The sequence below is a fragment of the Necator americanus genome, chromosome I (genome assembly GCF_031761385.1).
Source record: "Necator americanus strain Aroian chromosome I, whole genome shotgun sequence".
Lineage (NCBI taxonomy): Eukaryota > Metazoa > Nematoda > Chromadorea > Rhabditida > Ancylostomatidae > Necator > Necator americanus.
The window spans coordinates 22,123,508-22,144,539 of NC_087371.1; the positions used below are offsets into that span (position 1 = coordinate 22,123,508).

Genomic DNA, 21,032 nt, shown 5'->3' on the forward strand with positions numbered 1-21,032 from the left:
CAATTCAACAAGCAGAACACGTGTTTTCTTTTGTTCTCGACAGGAAAGGCTTATAAGAAGCGATCATCTTGGACCTGAAATGCGAGAAAATAAAGTGGTGAAGTCACAGCACGTGTTTCACCTACATATGTAGACGTTAAAGGCAGCGCAACTGATAATGGGGGTTGTTAGTATCTCCTACAACTAGATAGTGACAGGGGTGTAGCTCACGAACATGAGCGTGATGACGCTCAATGCCCAACTGCAATCCAAAAAAAGGGCGTGAAACAGCTATGATTCCACACATTTCCCCAACGATACAACTTATGACGAGTCTATCCGAACGAGCGCAAACCGCAAATCGTACACGATTTTGCGGTTGGAGCAGCTCACGGTATGTCCCGATTCTTTGTTGGATTGCGGAAGTTGAACAACTACAGGATTGCTCGTGATCTACCTCGTAATAAGATGCAATATGGGGGAGACAAAGTTACTCAGGGGTGCTATACACGCCTTTTAATGGGCTACTGAGGAAAAACTGCCCAACATCGTAAATAATAGAAAAACGTATTGCATGAAACGTAACAAACGACGTAAAAACTACATTTATAAATAGCAATTGTGCCGTGGTAGGCTCTGCTCACTAATCTTTACCAAATGTTAGGTGCACAAAGCAGATGTGACGCCGATTGAGAGGTGCGCTTCAGCAGTTTTGCCTATACTTCGGAACTTCAGAGACTATTAGCTTCCTTCGCCAGAAATCCTCGTAGCTCTAGCTGCAAAGATTTTAATTCTTTATTAATTTCTTAATTTCTTTCTTCTTTATTCTTTTTCTTCATTTTCTCTTTCTTTATTTTCTTCACGTAATTTATGGCATCCGAGATGTTTCTTTTGTCGTTGAATTCGCAGCTCCTCCACGGTGACTTTAGGAAGAGGCTGAGCATAATAGAAAATCCTTAGTTTAGCCATGACACTGTCGTTTTTATTGGGTAGCCACCATCATCCTCACATTCAATCTTATCAGTGGAGACTCTTCTATGCCTTTAACTAAATTCCATTATCAGAGGTGTATCTCAACATCGCATTGAAGCATCATCCCTTGGAAAGCCTGCGATAGCCCGTCTCCACAGTCCGCGACAAACCCCTCCGAACTCTTTTCTTCTTGTTTTTTATAGTTTTCATTTTTCCTTCACATAATAATCCATGAATATTGTTTTATAGTCTCAACGAGATTTTTTTCCATTACGTTTTAAGTTTGTTTTGCTGCTAACTATGGCGTATAGAGTATGTTATATCCTTCAGAGGCGTAATACTAAGAAATGCTTTTTTCGACAGTTTAATTGTTTCTTCCGATGCCAGGATATCTCTTCAAGGATTGAGTTTGTGGGAATCGTTTTTCTGCCTCACTTTTCGTCTGCTAATGTCTTGTTAGCCTTCTTTTAAGATGGGTTTTGGGGTTTAACTACGCTTACTGTTACAAACAGTGCTAGTCGTATATATTTGCACATACATACATATATACACATATACATACATGCATATATTTGCAAAAACGTCGCGCTCCGTGGAGAGAGGCAGTGCACGTGTTCACCGATGCCGCAACGCGTCAACATTTTTCACGCAGAGTGTGAATGAGTAATATTATGATAATCTTTGATGTTATGTATGTGTATTAGAATCTGAATATGGCTATATAACTGTTCTTCATATCCGTGCATTTAAGTATTGAGAGCAGCTAACTTGAACTGCGAACATAGCGGAGTAGATGTACTGACGTCGGAGCGAACAGATCTGACTTCTTTCTGAGCAACGACAGCAAAAACGGGAAACACCCCCTACCCATCTAGAAGCCCAAGGTTTGGTCGAGTGCTAGCGAACCTCTTATTCCTGGACGCGTAGAGATAATTTATTCGACAGAACGGTCCCTTTCACCTGCATGTGTGATGAGATCTGCATACTTTTCTTTTCTTTCTTTTCGTACTTTTCTTCGCTCACTCATTTTGATGTAAGGAGTTGCGTTGTCCGCTGATCCGAGGCCGTATCCTGGTTTTGAGGGGTTACTGCTTTAATTAGGTAGAACTGCATCATGAAACCTAACTTCTAGCTTGAAGGACAAAGAAGAAACTGAATAGGAAAGATCTAGAACGGGAGATTTGTCTAGCAGTCAATATCCATGATCTCAAACCGGATCACGGCTTGTCTCGATGCAACACGTTTAGATTGGACGATCTGTCAAAAGAGCAACTCAGTCGAGTGCATACCATTATTATCCGTCATGGTATTTACTCAACGGAAGTGTTGCGCAAACTCTCCTTCTCTCTTGCTGAGCGCCGTTTTTTTGGTCGATGAATATATGCTAGCACCTCTGCGATCTGCAACAGGATACGAGACCTTTTTTGCTCCTCTTTGATCGTATGTGTTTCATATTCACCGAAGATAGTCAATTTATTCTTGGCTTTTGCTTCTAGCATGGGGTATTTCCCGAGGAGCGGATTTCCTCTCTTTTCATCTCCGAGCTGTTTTTTTCTGGCGACTCTCACCACCTGTGTTTGTACTTCAAACACTGAGTGTATCACTACTGTATAATAATAATCATTTGATGGTTGAATATGCATATTTATCCACGTATTGTTATAACTGTAGCGATTACCATCGATTTTGTTTCAATGACATTTTCCGAGAAGCGGATTTCCTTCGCATACTGTAGGGTTACACGTATGTTGTCCCTTTTTTGCCGCCCTACCTTCAACCCTGGTAATCGTTTGGATTGCTGGGTTTCGAGTTTTTACTAGTTTTTAGGAGGGGCTTCTGTGAAGATGGTTTCTTCATTAAAAATATCATAGGACTAGCTGCATTATTAACTGTTCCAGATGTTCTCTGTCTTATTTGGGAGACACGATAATTGTTCTTTCGTTTCGAGTTTCCGAGACACTGACGAAGGCGACGGCGCTGAAACGTCAATCTTAGCCCAGAAAAAATTGTGAATAATCTTTTTTGATTCAAATAAGTCATCGATAAGTCGAGTCCATTCAAAAGAGCTCGAACATTCACATTTCTAAGATAATGCAGTTTCATTCGACGCATATCTTATATTGGAAACGTGCGCATCCTCCGCATCCGTAATTTCGTTCACGCACAGCTTGTTTATCACTAACGATTTTGAAGAACTTTTTATCAGAAGAACAGTGATGTGGTAAACAATTTTTGAGTTTTCGGACCAGTTCAACTGAAATGAACACTCAGAAGAAATTTTCAGGGTTTTTCCTTCTAGGCATGCGCTACTTTGCTGCAAGTCATGCGTTAAATCGTTACACTTACGTCTCATGCTCCAAATTTCGATAAATTCCCACCTTCATTTTTACTATTTCATTCTCGAGCTTTGAGTCAAATAGTGAAAAACAGAACTCCTACACACTTTCTTCTAACAAATGTGGAATTGGATCAAGGCGGACCCATACGATAGGCTATCTTAGTGAATTATACGATAAAAACACAGTAATTAAAACTGTAGGGGAACGTTAGCGACAGCGACAGTGGTCTCTAATTCCTGGCACAAAAGCTCAGCTCCCATGGCTATGAGGATAGCGCAGCTTCATCAACAACTTAAGAGATGCTGGTTGAAGCTGAGCCAAGGCAAACATCTCGAGTTTTTGCGTTTAGGTTACATGAATGTGAGAAAAGTAGTGGAGCATAGAAACTAAGTCAGAAAACCAACAATGCTTGAACCTCTATCCGTAGTTTCTCTGCCGATAAAAGATTTGATTTCGGTACTTTTTCCTTCCACATTCCATAGAAACAGAGTCTTATTCTTGATCTCTGGCTTCTTGATCTCTGGCATACCATTGGGTCGCATTCTCGCCAATGTGCTGCGTGTGCACATTACAACTGAGACTGTCCCTGGTTCGTTACTGTACGAATCCTAGGGAGTTTAACTAACAAACAGCAATGCCAAACTTCTTGTAAATGCAGAAAAAAAAGATGCAAAATTTGCAAAATGGCAGAATTTCTACAATGTCTATTCCTCAGAAAAGGAATGGGAAAGTGATAGTGGTTCCCGTTTTTGGTAATTTATATTTTATATCATCTAGGAAAGAAAAATTAGAAGATGAACGAAGTGGAATTGAACAAGACGTACAACGTACGTAGAAGTACAGCTCTCTAACTTTGTTCCAGGTTTTCTGTTCAAGGGCTTTATTTATTTCAAAATCCCTGGAAGGGGTGGTGGTTATTCGCAGAAGAGAAAAAACATGCAGACACTTTTCAAGAGAAGTTCAATAGTGATTTCTTTTAGCCAGACTAGACACATATCCCTTCGTTAGCCCTTGTTGTAGCAACTCTTATCACAGACGTGTTGCTATTTTCCTCACATTTACAAGCTACCACATTTTACTGCCACGAAATTCTTATTTAAATAATTGTATTCCCATCGTTAACGAGTGCAACCTTCTACACTTTTGAAGATCTACAAATATATCTTAGTCCTCAAGTGCACGCAAAATTTAAGTTACTCATTTACACCAACAAATGTGTTGGTCTGGTGCTTCTGCAGTTCAGACCTTCATCACTTTCTATTTTGTGCCAACCAGCGTGAAATAATTGGCTTCTTGCTCGTCGAGGAGGACATCATAGCGGTCGTAATGTCTGTTGGGCATTACAATTCTCGCGCAGGCGCTAGTCTTACGCTGTGCGAACGGCTGATTCGGTTTCGTGCACTCGCGTGACTTCCGCTCCCAACAATGCCCCCTCGTTGTGATGATTCAGAATTCACTATGTTCATTCGAAAATGGAACAAGCCGAGTCATACGGTCACTCTGTCCTGTACAATTGCTTCAGGTCAGTTGTGTGAAACTGCATTTCTTATGATCATTTTCTTTCTCGAACTCATCAGAACTCACCGAATTCCCGCACTCATTATTGGAACAATTTTCTTGAAGTAAGATCCCTAGAAGTAATTAACTTCTATAGAAGAAGCAATGTTCACTATTGCACCACTAAGATTAGGAACAGTTATTCGAAATATTGCGCGAAGCTCTGCTTACCTTTTTCGAACGGGGAAGAGTTGTTGATATGCAGTCAGTATCCTCCAGCTGGTCTGATTGTAAAAAGTAACATAGTACGATAATATAAGAATCAGTTTACCAGTTTTGTTCTGATTTCAAAACGACCTGAAGTCCGGTGCAGCTCTGTATGAGGCTGCGCTCGAAGCGACACAGTGGAGCTAATGGCTAGAGTCGGGTGGGAGCTCCTCTGATCGATCCTCTGATCGCCCCCGAACGAGTGTGTGATCAAATCGTGATAAAAGGTACCGTAAGACGTGTGGTCTTGTGGTGCTGTAAGGTTCTTACCAGGGAGACGATTGGTTGACGCAGAGGACTCTTAGCATGTGACCAACTGCTCAGCTCGTGCGCATGCACCACATAAGTACCAGCAGGCACAACCAATTCATCGATAGCTTCAAAGCCCTCAAGGTCGAAGAGATAGTCGAATTAAGTGAAAACTTACAAACTTCATGTAATTATGCGTTTGAAGAGATACCGTAATCAACTCTACAATAATAGTACAACTGAGAGAGAATCCATACATGTTAAACTCATTTCTCGAAGAGTCTTTGAACCATGGTGGTGATCGGAATACTTTCCACTGCGCATTGAGTACATCAGCACTTGCTGCGATTATTCCACAGAAGGTTTACTACGTGTTGTAACAATTAGTTGACTAATTGACGAGAATTGAAAATGGCTTCCAAATAAGTCTTCTTTGCCTATTCTTCTATATACTCTCTCTTCCGATCTTTTCTTGTGAGCCCTAAAAGGGGCTGTTGTATTTACTAAAGAAACAATGCGGATTGTAGCGGTTTCAATGAATGGCAGTCTTTGTTTTCCTTCGGAAGAAAAAAGAACTTCGTGATATTCTGATCGTATTTCCTCAATTTTTGGCAATAGATCAAGTTAATCATTTGTATTGAAAGCAGCATACCATAAACTGATGTGGTGCGCGGATCCACGGGAAAAGGTAGAGATCGTTGACATATTGTAGACTCATTGTGTGGACGTGAAACTGATACTCTCTCAAAATTTCAAGCGTCTAATGGATGGCGACAGTTTGTTATTCAAATTGAGCGAAAGCATAACTGGGATCAGTTGTTATTCTCAGCAGGAGAATGCATTTAAAGGTAGCATACCACTAATCTGATGTGGTGAGCGGGAAAAATTAACGAAGGGGATGTAGATTGCAGGATCCGAGATGGTTTCGCCTCTTTGTCTGATTTTCGTTAAAAAAAACCGCAGGGAACCGTTTCAGTTCCACGAGGTACGTCAGAACGCTCCTCCATGTACACGTTCTGGCCCCCTCAGTGGCTTACTAGCTCTTTGGTTTCACTTGAATAGACCGGTGAGGAGACTTCATTAATCCTCGACCGCTCGTATGTGGTTGCGGCGCCTCGTAAAAAAGTATTTTCCACGCCTTTTTTTTACGGCGATTAGGGTGAGATGAACGGGACCTCCCCGGATCTGTCGATCTACAACTCGATCTTTAGCTTTTCCCCGGATCCCCTCACCACCACAGTTTAGTGGTATGCTACCTTTAAATGCATTTTCCTGCGGAACGTTGAGAATAACAACTGATCCCAGTTATGCCCTTTCGCTCAGTTTCGCGCAATAACAAACTGTCGCCATCCATTCTACGCTTGAAATTTTAAGAGAGTGTCAGTTTCACGTCCACACAATGAGTCTACAATACGTCAACGATCTTTATCAGCCATCTCTGAGAGATCATAATGTTCCACATTGATCGTCCCCTTCGGAAAAATCACAGACTTTAAAACTACCAACTATCTGACGTGTCTTCCTGTCATGTTAAAGAACACTTTTTTCAAAATTTGGACCAACTCTGAACAGAAGACCGCATGCTTAGAAACATTTATAAGAATATGAATGTGTGAAGATATGAACTTCTTAGAAGAGAATGTGATTGTCTTCGTCATAGAAGATCTGCATTCGTAGTCAGGATGTGCACGTAGGATAAGGGCAGCTGAAAGGAACTATTAGAATAAAATTTTGCGTCAACAAATCAAACAAGCACAAAATTCCGAGGAATTTGCACTTTCTTCTCTTTCGGAATTGAATAGTTGCTCGAACTATGAAGTAGAAAGCTGGTTGGCGTTTCATTGTACCAAATTTCGTGACACCATTCGAGTGATTTTCTATTCACCGTGAATCACTGCGACTCACCAGGGAACTCTTGGACAAAATCCGGTGAAGAGGATACACTTTTCATTGGTAGCGCAGTTGAAGCATTGCGTGTTGCAGACTGGACAAAAGAAGGCAAAAAAAAAATTAGCGAAGAAACAAAATTCGGAAGAACTCGTTGTAACGAAATACCCGAGTACAAGCATTGAGGCGAAGTACACGTTTCACATCCATCAGCTACCATATGGCATGACTGATCGGTTCCACATTTTACACCATCGCATGACAGGGCTTCTGTAGAAGATTCGTCAATTTTTCGAGACAAACGAACTTTCAACAACTCTCACATCTGCTTACTAGTTGTAGTGGTAGTGATATTTGTTGTGGTGTTGACGGAAAGAGGTGTGGTGGTAGAAATAGTCGTGGTAGAAGTGGATTGACGTCTGCTGGTTTCAGCAGAAGAATCAGAACTCTCCTCGCAACGTGCTTTGTGTGAGATGGCACTACCTATAGCTAAGAAGAGCGCCTGAAATGGGTTCGAGAAAATTTTAGAATTCAGTCAATCACGAAAATGAAAAAATATGCAAAGTTCAAACCAGTGTTTTGAAAAGGAACTGCGCCATTGGCAACCTCAAGGTTACAAATTTTCCGTTCGAGACTGAAATTTGGTATCAGACAAATATTTAGAGCCATGGTTTTTCAAAAAAAAAATACAAGGAAATTTAGAGGTTTAAAAATTCTCGTATTCTTTATATGCGCTTTACGTGGAACGCAAATATTAAAACAGAAACTATTGTATAATCTAGAAATAATCCTTAACATATTCACTTCACACAAAATATGCATCATAAATGTGACACCACATCCAAAACAAAATTGTTTCCACTCTTCATCTTTGACCTCGTAATAATTTCCACCCTCCGATTTTTGACCAACTTCCTGTGTATTTTCTTTTCTTAAAGATGCAGATGCATGTTACTGAATGAATGTTCCACTCCTGTTGAACTCTCAGTTCAGCTTCAGTTTCTAGATAGACTCTTTGCTCAGCTACACCGTCAGCAAGTCGATAATACTCAAGATTCCCTTCCCGTTCGGAAACTCGATTTATGATAACTGTGAAATCCACTAATTATAAAAGTTCAGTGCTGCACTGGACTATCTTAAACAAAAAGCGGAGACAACTAATTTTTTTTCACCTCTTTTTCTCAATAATGCAATCCGTGAGGGGGAAAGAAGTACTAGTTTGACAATGCCAAACTTTTACAAAAGCTCGGTTACCAAGATCGGAATGGAACTTTAGGGCACTAGGTTGTCGCATAAATTTCTTCCCAGTTTTCGCGATATTTTTTTCTATTTAACAGCAAAGGGGAGGGGGGTGCTGCGCCGTCGGTTAGAGGTCCGTTGTATCCACATGGTTCGAAACCGCCCTAGTGACAACCAGGCCTTTCATCCCTCTGAGGACGATAAATTGGCACGAGACCTGTCTGTACGCACGCGTTTATAAACCTCAACTAATTGCAGCGAAACACGTCCGGGCATTCCAAGTGGATTGATGCGCCAGTGACTTTATCCTTTTATTTAAAGGGATCACCCCACGAATCGGGGTGGTACGGGTTCCAGGAGGGTTATGTCTATATGGGGTCGTAGATTGTGGGGAAGAGAATGATTCCTAATTGTCGTAGAGAACGGCCCGAAAGATCCGGTGCGTGCACAAGGCTGGCGCACTCCAATCGAACTCGTAGAAAATGGCGCCCCGAAACGCTCGAAGCCGTATCTTTCGGGCCTTTTTTTACGGTAATCAAGAAGAAATAGACGGAATCACCCTTTTTCCCACAACCTACCCCATAGGCTTAACCCACCTGGAACTTGTACCACCCCAATTCGTGGGGTGGTTCCTTTAACAGCGAAAATATTCCAATCAGTAACGTAGTCAGCAGGATACTCAATTAACTTTGCGATATCGTTGATTCCTTTGGACTAGAATTCAGGCTACTACGAGTTAAGGCAATGACGACCGTGGAAAGAAACCTATAGGACAACATAATACATCATACTGTGGAATCAAAATAATTTACGTACCGCCTTCGCGGCGGTAGGTAAATTGTTTTGGTTCCACGCCATGAAGTATTATGTTTTGATGTAGTTCAAGCTGACTATGTGAAAAGAAAAAAAAAGCTAGTACATGTGCTTCCATGGATACTTCGAATTCAGAAAGTGAACAGCCACTTTTTGATTTGTAGGGAAATTGCATACCCCGTTTGGGATATTTATTCTTTTTTTTGGGAACAGACCTCGTCTTGTTCACCAGTAGTCGTAAGAATAAGAAAAGAAACAAGTACATAAAATTTTGATTATTCATACACATCAACAAATGAGTTGGTTTGGTGTTTCGCGGTTCGGACTTTCATCATTTTCTACTTTGTGGCTCCCAGAGTCAAACAATAGGCTTCTCGCTCATTAAGGAGGACATCATAGCGCGAGAATTGTAATGTCCAAGAGACAGGCGCCAGTCTTACGTTGTACGAACGGCTGATTCGGTCTTCTCACCTGTGACTTGCGCTCTCAACAATGTCTTCCCCAACGACAGCTGATTTGATGATTCAAATCTTCTAAGCTGACATTGCCTGAAGACGGTTCACTGCACCATTAAGCAGTTGCTTCGCGCAGTGATCGTGCGCATTCGCGCATGTTTTAGTGGAGGAGATCCAAAATTACCGCATCCACACTCTATCAAAATCAGGGTAGGCAAGAGTGAGTGAGACAAAAACACCGTATAATATTCCCTGCCTAACATGTAAAACGAAGTGATCAACTCAAACCATGGTAACGTTTATAAAAATATGGATGAAAATTCAAAACATATTGGAATGAGAGCGAATTTATTCGGTAGGAAATCTCCATTCATGACAATCGATTCGTAATCAAGCACAGATCTTACAAGAACACCTGCGGCGAACTACTTGAATAAAAATCTCTCTCAGTAGATCAGATCAGAAAATTCAGTGAAATTAATACTTTTCTTTTTGTAAAATTAAATGATGTTGTTCAGAATGGTTGGAATAAACCTCTGTTTAAGCCTTTGAAAGCGGCGAGAAAAACGAAACGTCAGGGAAATAAAGGATGCCATTTTAAATCTTTACACTGAGACAGGGACATTGAGAAAATATAGACACTTCTCATTGCTTGTGCGGTTGGAACACTCCGTGTTGCAGATCGGACAGGTAGGCACAGGAGTACAAGTTAGGCAATTACTAAGTATTGCATCACATGGAGATGCTGTAAGAGGATTTGTCAATCATTCTAGAAAAACGAAAGGATAAAGTGTGGTAAAGTGGATAAAGTGTCTGGCGTTCATCAATTCGCTTGGGATGAGCCCCCACGTTCACTTCAATTCAGAATCGTGTGAGGTTCATGAACGCTAGACAATGAGTTACGGTGGCTGGCCGATGCGTCAAGTCAGTGTTTTTGTAGTTCCAGACAAGCCTGGTACCAATTTGTCGACCCCGGAGAGATGCACTGGGGCGGATTCGAACCTCCGATCAATCGTGCAACTCACCAGAACCTCTAACCAACTGCGCTACACTCGCTCCCAGAAAAACGAAAGACATGGTAGAAATAGTTGCGGTGGTAGTAAAAAGTGTAATAGTAGAAGAAGAAAGTGTGGTGATAGTATAAGTGGATATTATGGGAGTATAAGCTGTCGCGGCGGTGGTAGGACGACGTGTATCGGCTATCGGAAAATATCAGTATTCAACCAGTCGCACCTAAAGAAAGAAAATGTAGATTTCCATACCATCGTTCTCTGAAGGAAATGCACCGTAGTAAATTTGGTTCCCCATTTCTGAACTGAAATCTTTATGATAAGGACACTTCAGAACCGCAGTTTTTCAAGAAATAGCAGGTGATCTTACAAGTTAAAAAAGAAGCCGTCACCATGTGCGCTTTTTGCTTTATGGGAATCCTAAAATTCTGGAACGGAAATTATAATCTGAAAATAATCCTTAACATAATCACCTTATACGAAATATACAATACTGAACATCTTCAACTTTCTGTGTACATTCCCTCTTTTTAAAGTTAAAGGTGTGTTTTCAAAGTTAAATATGTCATATTGTCTTGTTGTTAGGAGAAGGTGCCACAACTATTGAATCCACAGTCTTTTGTTCTATGCTAACATTTTGTTCAGGCGCACTGTCGACATTAAGTAGTATTCACGACTGTTTTTTTTTGTTTGGTAAAATTTGGGTTAGAAGCACTCTCGTTCATATGACTTGTAAAACTTTGTGTGCTAAACTTGATTTTAGTTAGATCGTGCTGTCCTGTCAGACAATTAGAAGTACACAGTATCCAAAATAACAACTAGTGTGCTACCTTAAAGACAACATATCACGTAGTAAGGGAATCCGCGGGAAAAGCCAGAGATAGGGCTGCAAATCGCGGCATCAGGGATGGTCCCACCAATACCTCCCCAATCGTGGTAAAGGAATTGTGTGGAAGACACAGTTTTTTTAAGGACAATTTCAGTCGCAACGCGCTACATCCAACTGCGCGTGGTCGAAGACTAGTGATGTTTCCCCACCAGCCTACTCAAGTGAAACAAATGAAGTGAATAGGCTGCTGAGTGGACTGAAACACTTTCGTTCTAACGTGCCTCGTAGGAAGGAAAACATTTCTCACAGAATTTTTTTTTGAAACGATTAAAAAGAGATGGGCGAAATCACCTCTTATCCAGCAATCTAGCTTTTCTCGCGGATCCCTTCACCATGTCAGATTCAGTATGCTGTCTTAAATCAAAACTTGCAATTGTTTCGACCTATCATGCCCAAAGACCAATCTGTTCTTCCACAGAGATTATGTATTGGACAATGAAAAAAGGACTAGTATTTCATTTGCATCGAAAAGGCGCTTAATTATTAGTACTAATTCTGATCCATATCGATAAATGTACTCCTCTTGCTCTTAAAAAGGCATGCTTTATTATCTGCATAAACAAATGAGCTAATTCAATGCTTCTGCAGTGGAGACTGCATCGTTTCCAGCCTCCGACTAACGTTAGAACGAAATACTCGCAAGCGGTTTATAGAGTCGCGCTACCGTAAGATAACTTTCTGCTGGGAGCTCCCACAACATGAGGGATTTGTAACGTATTCATGCGGCGGAATTTCGTAATGCCTCGCTCCCACTTTTACAACACCCGAAAAAGAAATTTCTTAAAAATAAAGAGTCTCATGAAGATGTGCTACGATTCCCCTTCTCTAGGAACTCTGGCCAGTGAGCATTGCTGGACTACTCTATAATATGATGTGAGTCTTGAATTGAAATCTTGGATATTGAATCTTGAAGTGGAACTTTGTTTGCATAATCAAGATAAGTACAGCGGTGCGGAATCAAAGGCAGCATACCACGAATCTGGGATGGTACGGATTTCAGGTGAGTATCCGTATACGGGGTCGTAGATTATTGAGACCGGGGTGGTTCCGCCCATCTCTCCCTGCATCACTGCAAGCAGCCGGCCCCTGAATGCTGTTTTGCACGATGGCTATTGCAGCGCGTCACCCTTGCACGCGTAGCGTCCTTTACACCCTATCGGGGCAGTGCGAATTGATTTTCGACGAATAGCAGGCGGAGGCGGCGCAAGGGGTGGGGCGTTGCAATAGATGGCGTCGTACAAAACAGCATTCTGGAGGCGGCTGTTTGCAGTGATGCAGGGAGAGATAAGCGGAACCACGCCGGTCTCCATAATCTACGACACCGTATACGGATTCTCCATCTGAAATCCGTACCACCCAAGATTCGTGGTGTGCTCCCTTTAAAGACATCACCCCACGAATCTGAGGTGGTGCAGATTTCAGGTGGAGTATTCGTATACAGGATGGGAGACTACGGAGAAGGGGGTGATTCCGTCCGTTTCTTCCTTTGTTTCTTTCTTCCTTGCCGTAAAAAACGGCCCGGAAGATACGGCTTCATTCGTTTTGGCGCACCATTTTGTACAAGAGGTTCGATTGGAGCGCGCCAGTATTGTGCGGCGCCGCATCTTCCGGGCCGTTTTTTTACGGTAATTAGCAAGAAATGGACGGAATCACCCCCTCTCCGTAGTCTCCCATCCTGTATACGAATACTCCACGTGAAATCTGCACCACCTCAGATTCGTGGGGTGATGCCTTTAATCCTAGCCAGGTACCCGTTCAGAGACAGCTCCCTCATCATCAGGTTAGTACGCAACCGTCAGTGTTTCAAATAGTATTTGTAAATAGTAATGGTACGTAGTAACTATACTAGATCCAAGTGTTGTTAAAAGTTGAGTGAAATTTTTAAAGCATTAATGCAAACATTTTTAATAACAGTGCTATAGAATGTTCCATTATTACAAACAGTACAGAAGCAGAGATAAAACGCCGTCTCTGACACTAATAGCTTCATTTCTGTAATGGAAATTTACAAAGGTGCTTCATAGTTAGGAGCTATAAGTGTGATGGTGTTTCGTCGGATGTTCAGTCCGACATGAATAGATAGCTAAACAAATAAATTACTAAATAAATACTTCTCCTTAAAGGCATCACCCCACGAATCTGAGGTGGTGCAGATTTCACGTGGAGTATTCGTATACAGGATGGGAGACTACAGAGAGGGGGGTGATTCCGTCCATTTCTTGCTAATTGCCAGTCTTCCGTAAAAAGCGGCCCGGAAGATGCAGCGCCGCAGAAGACTGGCGCGCTCCAATCGAACCCCTTGTACAAAATGGTGCGCCAAAACGAATGAAGCCGTATCTTCCGGGCCGTTTTTTACGGCAATTAGGAAGAAATAGACGGAATCACCCCCCTCTCCGTAGTCTCCCATCCTGTATACGAACATTCCACCTGAAATCTGCACCACCTCAGATTAGTGGGGTGATGCCTTTAACTAGGTGGTGTATGCGTGAGTTACATTGCTTAAAGTGTGCTGCATCCCATGAATTCTGAACTGCATTTTTTGGATATGAAAGAAAAAGAAACGAAGAAACTCTGTAGAACAAAAAAGAGGAGCTCCAAGGAGCTCGTCGGCCTATTAAATACTGTTGCAAAAAAGAGAGGAGAATAGCCTTTTGCTTTTCTGAAAATGTTGGCGCTTACTTATAACTTTATTTCCAGTTGAAGGCAAACCTCCACTTGTTGGATTCAGCGAGGAAGTGGAAGAGATTTGGCAGAGCCTACTCGACAAGCACAAATTGAAGCAACGACACCATGCAAATATTTCCAAGGTAGAATGACATACGCAATTCGCACAGTCTTCAAACACGAAGAAAAATTGACTGTTTTGAAATAGAGACGTTGGGGTAAAAATAAATGCAAGAATTGCTAAATTCAACATCATTTATGTGAGTGGAAATCAAAAATTATGGCATCACATGCACAAATCCAGCCTACGACAATCACATAATGAGAATCCTCTTCGAGACAGATCGTCTGAATTCACTCACAATCGGCGGCAAAATTATTCTGTCGGGTGCAGCGTAAGGAGCGTTCGATTGGGGGATTACAGAAGTAGGAGAATAACGCCTAGCAGGGAGAAAGTACTGTTGAATCAGTTGCGTAGCGTCAAACCGGTAGTGACCACATTCGCAAAGGGGTACATACCTAAAACCTTGTCAGAACTGGCGTTTTTAAAGCTGATTCATTACAGGTTGCATCGAATGAGTCGCTGAACACATGCAAATCCGGAGTTTTGAAATCCAATAGTGGTCAGTCATTTTTGCGTCAGCTGTTTCCTAAGCTTTTTTTGCTTGCCAGATCAACTTGGCATTTGCGGTAAAGGAATAAGACTTCTGCATAGACACTCATACAACTATATTTCATTTTCACAGAAGAGATCTCCTCAGTCGAAATGCATGTGCACATTATTCGTGAAGAGGAATCCCAAAGTGCCTAATCGTAATGTTAGCACGAGAACAACACGCAGTAGTTACAACAGGTTACTGCTTCAAAAAAAAAACATATTTATTTCCCCACAAGAAATCTATAGCTACACCCGCTAGCCTTTCCTGATTTGTCCTCAGTCCCTTCCCGCCACTGTATTTAACACGTGCTTACACTTCTCTCCTATGCATTCTCTTCCATCCTTCATTCATTCCTGGCGTGTGACTTCATCTACACCTCACCTCGTCTGTTATATTTTTTCAGTTGCATCATTTTTTGCACGGTAGTTTTGGAGTAAAGATTGTGTAGACGTTGTGCATGTTCATCAAACACAGTAACACATCCTCATTATATCTGACGGGAAAGACTTCAAGAAAACGGAATCTCTGTCACCGCAATATGGAAAATTAATTTGTGATAGCAGAAAAATTTCAGAATTAGTAATGGCTTATGGCTCCTATACAAAATGTCAAAAAGATGTAAGCCATCATTGTCTTAGTTTCTGATATTGGTCGAGTTATGCTGAAGTTTCGTGAGCTCGAGAAGGAAGAGATCGAAGGAAGGAAAGAGGACGTGTACTCCAAAAGCTATGTACCAAAGAAATACTCGAAGTTCTCCGCAGAATATGGAACGCCAAAACCAGGGACACTTACAGAAATGCGGGCGAAGAAAGCGTGTCAGTGATGATCATTGTTCTGACTTTTATCCTTTTTAACCTCAGTTTTTCGGAATAGTTTTAAGTTGCTTTTTCAGCGAAGCATATTGCAAGAGAAATGCTTTACCTGTGTGAAGTTATACTAGAGTATGGCCGCTTCACAAAGGAAGGACGGATGGAGATTACATTTGGAAAACTCTTTTCCGTGTATCAGTTCATATCAGATAAGGTGGATATTATGTTTGGGAACGAAATGAGTAGTCAGTTGATCAATCGGATGAACAAATCAACTGCAAGCAATCCGAATGATCGAAGTTTCAAATGCAGTTTTCTGAACCTATGCCTTGCAGAGGGTGCAATGCCTTGAACATTCAAACAAAGTCACCGTCGTCAGAGTGAGGTGATAATGTGAAAAGCAATTAGTTATAGCAAACTAATCTGACTTCGATTTCCTACATCTCTTACAAAAAGCTCCTCTTAAGTGTGTGTGCTTGAAGCACAGCTGGTCATAAGTCATTTTCAAAAAATTTACACTAAATAACCAACTGAAGCGGCTAAAACCAAGTGAAGTAACTAAAACTAAATCAGTGTGGAGGTATCTTCTGTCACTTTTTAATTATTCGACTTTTTATTTGAATTTGAAGTCGATGCATTTTTAGTTGCATACTTCTGTTTCACAAATTAATACTGAATCCCACCTGCACGTGCACCTGCAAGTGGTGGCTCTGCTTTTACTAAACGCGATCAGGCATCCGAGTGTACGCACTGAGAACATGCGAGCTATATGACCTGCACTGTTATAATGCGCAAGGTCTCCATACAGTGCAAAAAAGTGCTGTCGTCAATGTAACCCAGGCGACCCTGGAACTGTCTCCAACGACGGCTTCTGTTGCAATGCGCAACGATTGCATTCCGCACCCCGCTTGCGATTCGTCCGAATGAGTTTTCGACGAGTCGTAAGCGGGAGGGCGCAAGGGTGGCGCGCTGCAATAGAGGACGTCGTAAGAAACAGCGTTCCGGGGTTGTTGGTTTACACTGATACAGGGAAAGAGAAACGGAATCATCCTTTTCCCCACAATATACAACCCCGTATAGGTATTACCAGCCTGAAACACGTACTCCCCAGATTCGTGGAGTGATGCCTTTAAGTTGTGAAAGTAGAGGGTGTATAAAATGATCGTGCGTTGCGACCTTTCAAGAGGCGTACACTGTCATCAAGCCATTTGGTTTTAAAGGTTCTTTACTAATTACTAATCAATTAAATGTTACATAGGTATCACAATGATATTACGTACGATACATGCCAACTGTAATATACGTAGTAGTAAAACATTAACATCACTACGTAGGGTGTAGTGCAGTCGGCAATGCGTTTGACTGCCGCTGCAAGGTCGCTGGTTTGGAGCCGCAGTAGAGCCAACCAAGCTTTCAGCCGTAAATAGTAGTAATCAGTAAATAAATTGGTATCAGATCTGCCTTTACCATAAAACACTCACTTGGAACGTCGAACAGCTCTAGGAGGTCATTGTGTGTGCTGCACACGCGTTTGCAAATCTTTAACGATTTTGAATTGGAGTCGAACGAGTAGGTGCATCCCTAGAGATTGATCGACAACATACACTTTGTCCTTCTTCATTTTATAACGAGAAAATGTTTCTAGAGCATATCCAGTAATTACTAATGAGACCGGCTGGGAATCAGAGAAGAAACATCAACAGACTAGTTTCAGGTTGTGGGAATTCTTTTGCGAGCTCGTAAACATCATATGGTAGATTTCGATGGTGAAATGTTATACCAAAGACGGGACGAAGATGTGATCATAACGTTATTGTTATCGGATGAGGAGCTTAAGTATGCCATTAGTGAAACCAAAAAATGAACCATTTGTATTCATTACATCTATAATTTCCATCAGCTTCGAACTAAATAATCCATCAATTGAAATGCGTCCAACTTCCAGTCCTGAAGTGTATAAATGGAGCAGTGTATAAAGTGTATAAATGTATATAATATAAATTTAACTCTGAGCTACGACGTCCTTCGCATTTTCTAGTATCCATATCACTTTTTTAGATTGAGAAAAATAAAAAAAAACATCTGCGGAGCTATTATTTGAAAATTTTCAGTACATGGATGAAGACCCAGAACGACATTAAAGCGAAGACATAGGAAAACAAGAAACGAAGTAGTAAGCATTTAGTTTATACAGCAAGTTTTAGGTTTCGTATAAAATAGACTGGAAGTAAATACATGATGAGGTAAAGATGCCGACGCCGTCACAACTGACTGCGTTAACCTTCGAAGAAGTGACACCTTCAAATTATGTGTCCGATGGTATTCGTCCACGTTTACGCTGCATGGCTGAAATTACGCCATAACGGGATTAGGAACTGTTGTAGTGAGTAATATGCACAGTACCCTCTTCCGATGGTACGGCCGCACCTTTCACGGTGACAGGAATATTCTTTGTAGCATCGACCTTAATCTGTGATACCTCACATATGTCAGGCGGAGGGGACCACCTAACCAGCCCTGTCTGCGTACGGTTCACGCTGTTATAGAACTAGGCTTCATCCATCTGGGCGTGGCATGATGGACGTTAAAGTGAACACAAGCACCCAACGAGACGACCGTTTTAAAACACCTCCCGCTAACGGTTTTTAATTGCGCTTTTACTACTCTCTGTACGCAGTGGTCAGATGACAAAAGAATTCTAGTCAAAATCCCCATATTTCACTTACAGTAGATTAGAATGGCATATTTGCGGTTGAGGTGGGCAGAACTGCCGTGATGAGTGGTGCTAGAAAGGTTTCCTTTGACCCCAACGGTTTCGCTCCGCACCACATCGAAAGCAACCGCCTACGCAACTGCACCAACATCGGGAAGGAAAAGTATGGTTATCGTAGCATACGCATATCGTAGCATGGTCAGTCGGACCAGGAAAACTTCTAGGGAACTTGTTGGTTCTAGAAAAGAAAACCGTGGAATGGAATGGAATTTGGAAGACTTTAGGAAGAATTGAAAAAGTTAAAAAAAAAGCAGCAAGTTATCTATAAATTCACCTCGTGGAGAGGATCGTTGCACGTTGCAATTAATATATGTATTTTGCCACACCCCAAGAACAAACCAAAGTCAAATTTGAACCATCGTGCACTACAAATTCCTCAAGTGTGGCAACACACGCGACGCCACGGCTCATATCTGCGTCGCGTTCAACAGAGATATGGTATCGCTGGACTGCCGAGCGTTTGTTCATAGTAGATGAACCTATGAGGAGTATGCCACGCTTTACACGGCTCATAATCTCTCGCTCGATATAACATTCTGGTGTGGTGAGGATCTCGACAGGGCGGCGATTGACTGTTGCAGAAGCACATTAGTACTAGGACAAACGCTACGCAGTTGCGCACTTCCGCGGTCGTTCATTGTTGCTAAGCACCAGTAACAGGCGTTTCTTTTGATCCCCAGTCTCCATCTACAAAGGGAGGATAGCCAATTGGAACGAATACACCCTATGAGGTTATGTGACTGTATCGATTTGGTGAAGCGTCGGGAAAGAGTTCATATTCGTTGGAAATATCCATGCGAAATACGTGTCCTTATACCGGTTTAAAGTTGATAAACAATGGATCTCAATATCTGCATCCAACGCTTCTACAACACGATGTTGCCATTCAGAAGAAGGCCTCATCAACTTGTAGACCCACTCATGCGAAGCCACGGTTACTCCTGAACAGGAATTCTTTCCTTGCTATTCTATCGACTGTTACATTTCTAATTTTTTCGCTACTGCCCTAATGGAAACTGCTTCATTTGTAAAGGAGATAGTATAGATTGTCAGGGTTTCCATAAATGTTCTTTGTATGTTTTGTGTGAAATTCACGAGTTTCATTGATTTTGATTGTACTTCCTTATTTTTTTTCGTTTCTTGAAATGAGTTAATAATTTGTATTAAACACAACCTCGCTCTGCTTTGACTGTGAGATTTGCTCCTGATGACCGATTATACTTTCTCGTTATACAGTACAAGTCAACTGTGAGTATGAACTGGCCGAGATTTTAATAATTCAATAATAATTTTCCAAAGAGCAGCGGTTGTGCTTCCGCGAATTTTGAAAGTTCCTTAATCTGAATTCCGAGAATAGAGTAGAAAGGAAAACCCACAGTGATTGTTCCGCCCTTAAGAGGGTTTCTTTTCAAAATTCCTGAAGTTTTCATTCTCTGGTGTATCTTCCTGTCCTTTATTACTATGTCGTAAAACACTCAAACTCTCACCGGTGTAGGCACAACATTTAACAGACGAGCAATATTAGTCATATCTGTAACAATATGGATTTAAACCAAAACGTTCCGGAAAGAAACGTTATTCTCTTCGTTGTAGCAGAATGCTGACTGTTTTGATTCCTGGTAGTCGCTTCGTTCATGTAGGGACGCAGATTGGATAAGGACAGCTGCAATGGGCTACATGAACAAATTTCGTCATAATAGATAGAATATGTACAGAATACTACAAAATTTGTCTCTTTTCCCTTTCGAATTGAATATGCTTGCCCTAAGCATTTAGTAGAGAACTTCCTGACATTTACATACCACAAAACATCATGAAGAACGCCTACTGCGAGGACGGAGGAGTACAACTTGAAAGCTCCCAAATCGTGGAAACTTCGTCATACGTATACCTCGAACGTTCTATGAATATGGAAAACGACTTAAAGGAAGAACTGAATAGAAGAATGAGAGCAGCATGTGCAGCATTCACAGCCGTTAAGGAAGCTACGGACCAACTGACGGACCAAGATCTTTGTGCCCATCTGTTCGACTCCACAGTTCTTCCAGCGCTCTGTTACGCAGCGGAGACTTGAACAGACACCGCTGCCACATCTAGGAAGCTACTTACCCACAGAGCCCCCGAGAGATGTCTTCTGAAGTTTAACTGGCGCACACAACACCTTGCCGGTCTTCGTAGCTCCGAATTAAGAGGAATGTCCCGTCTTCACGACCCAGCAGAACATGTATCGAAAGCAAAACCAAGATGGGCCGGTCACATCATGAGAAGAATCGACGATAGATGGACTAAAAGAACGCTAGAGTGGGTCCCAAGAGGTGCTAAACGCCCTCGATAGAGACCATCAACGAGATGGGGTGACGTGTTCGCCACACGGATGGACTAGCTGGGAGCTCAGCTGGATACGGCTCAAGGACCTCGTCAACGTCAACTCGTCAAGGGAACGAAACGAGTAAAAGAGATGCTGGGGCTCGCACGTCCAGTGAAGACGGGCCATCTAAGTATCTAAGTAAGTATTTAAGTAAACTTCCAAA

The 21,032-nt window shown here is 41.8% G+C and overlaps 3 protein-coding genes across 5 annotated transcripts in view; 2 read left to right on the forward strand and 1 right to left on the reverse strand.

Annotated features, from left to right (window-relative positions):
* Positions 1–9,287, reverse strand: part of RB195_006485 (uncharacterized protein) — a gene marked incomplete at both ends in the record, with an annotated part of 30,155 nt that extends 20,868 nt beyond the window's left edge. The window contains 6 exons of the mRNA XM_064179595.1: positions 7,209–7,287; positions 7,359–7,460; positions 7,524–7,692; positions 7,763–7,824; positions 9,026–9,143; positions 9,246–9,287. Of these exons, the coding sequence (XP_064036538.1) occupies positions 7,209–7,287; positions 7,359–7,460; positions 7,524–7,692; positions 7,763–7,824; positions 9,026–9,143; positions 9,246–9,287 (572 nt within the window). The remainder of the gene's footprint in view (positions 1–7,208; positions 7,288–7,358; positions 7,461–7,523; positions 7,693–7,762; positions 7,825–9,025; positions 9,144–9,245) is intronic.
* A 3,751-nt stretch (positions 9,288–13,038) lies between these two features.
* On the forward strand, positions 13,039–20,575 carry RB195_006487 (uncharacterized protein; the record flags this gene model as incomplete). 3 transcript variants are annotated; one of them, XM_064179598.1, is made up of 7 exons in its annotated part: positions 13,039–13,060; positions 14,294–14,403; positions 14,826–14,883; positions 15,558–15,734; positions 15,812–15,942; positions 17,443–17,564; positions 20,278–20,575. In XM_064179598.1, the coding sequence occupies 7 exons, from the start codon at positions 13,039–13,041 to the stop codon at positions 20,573–20,575; spliced, it is 918 nt and encodes a 305-aa protein (XP_064036541.1). The 3 variants fall into 3 exon arrangements, with proteins under 3 accessions (XP_064036541.1, XP_064036542.1, XP_064036543.1); XM_064179600.1 differs by lacking the exons at positions 13,039–13,060; positions 14,294–14,403; positions 14,826–14,883 and having other exon boundaries at positions 15,578–15,734; XM_064179599.1 differs by lacking the exons at positions 13,039–13,060; positions 14,294–14,403; positions 14,826–14,883; positions 20,278–20,575 and having other exon boundaries at positions 15,578–15,734; positions 17,443–17,592.
* RB195_006488 (uncharacterized protein) lies at positions 20,315–20,575 on the forward strand (the record flags this gene model as incomplete). Its single annotated transcript, XM_064179601.1, has 1 exon — positions 20,315–20,575. One exon carries the CDS (start codon positions 20,315–20,317, stop codon positions 20,573–20,575), a length of 261 nt encoding a protein of 86 aa, XP_064036544.1.
* Positions 20,576–21,032: the final 457 nt, after the last annotated feature.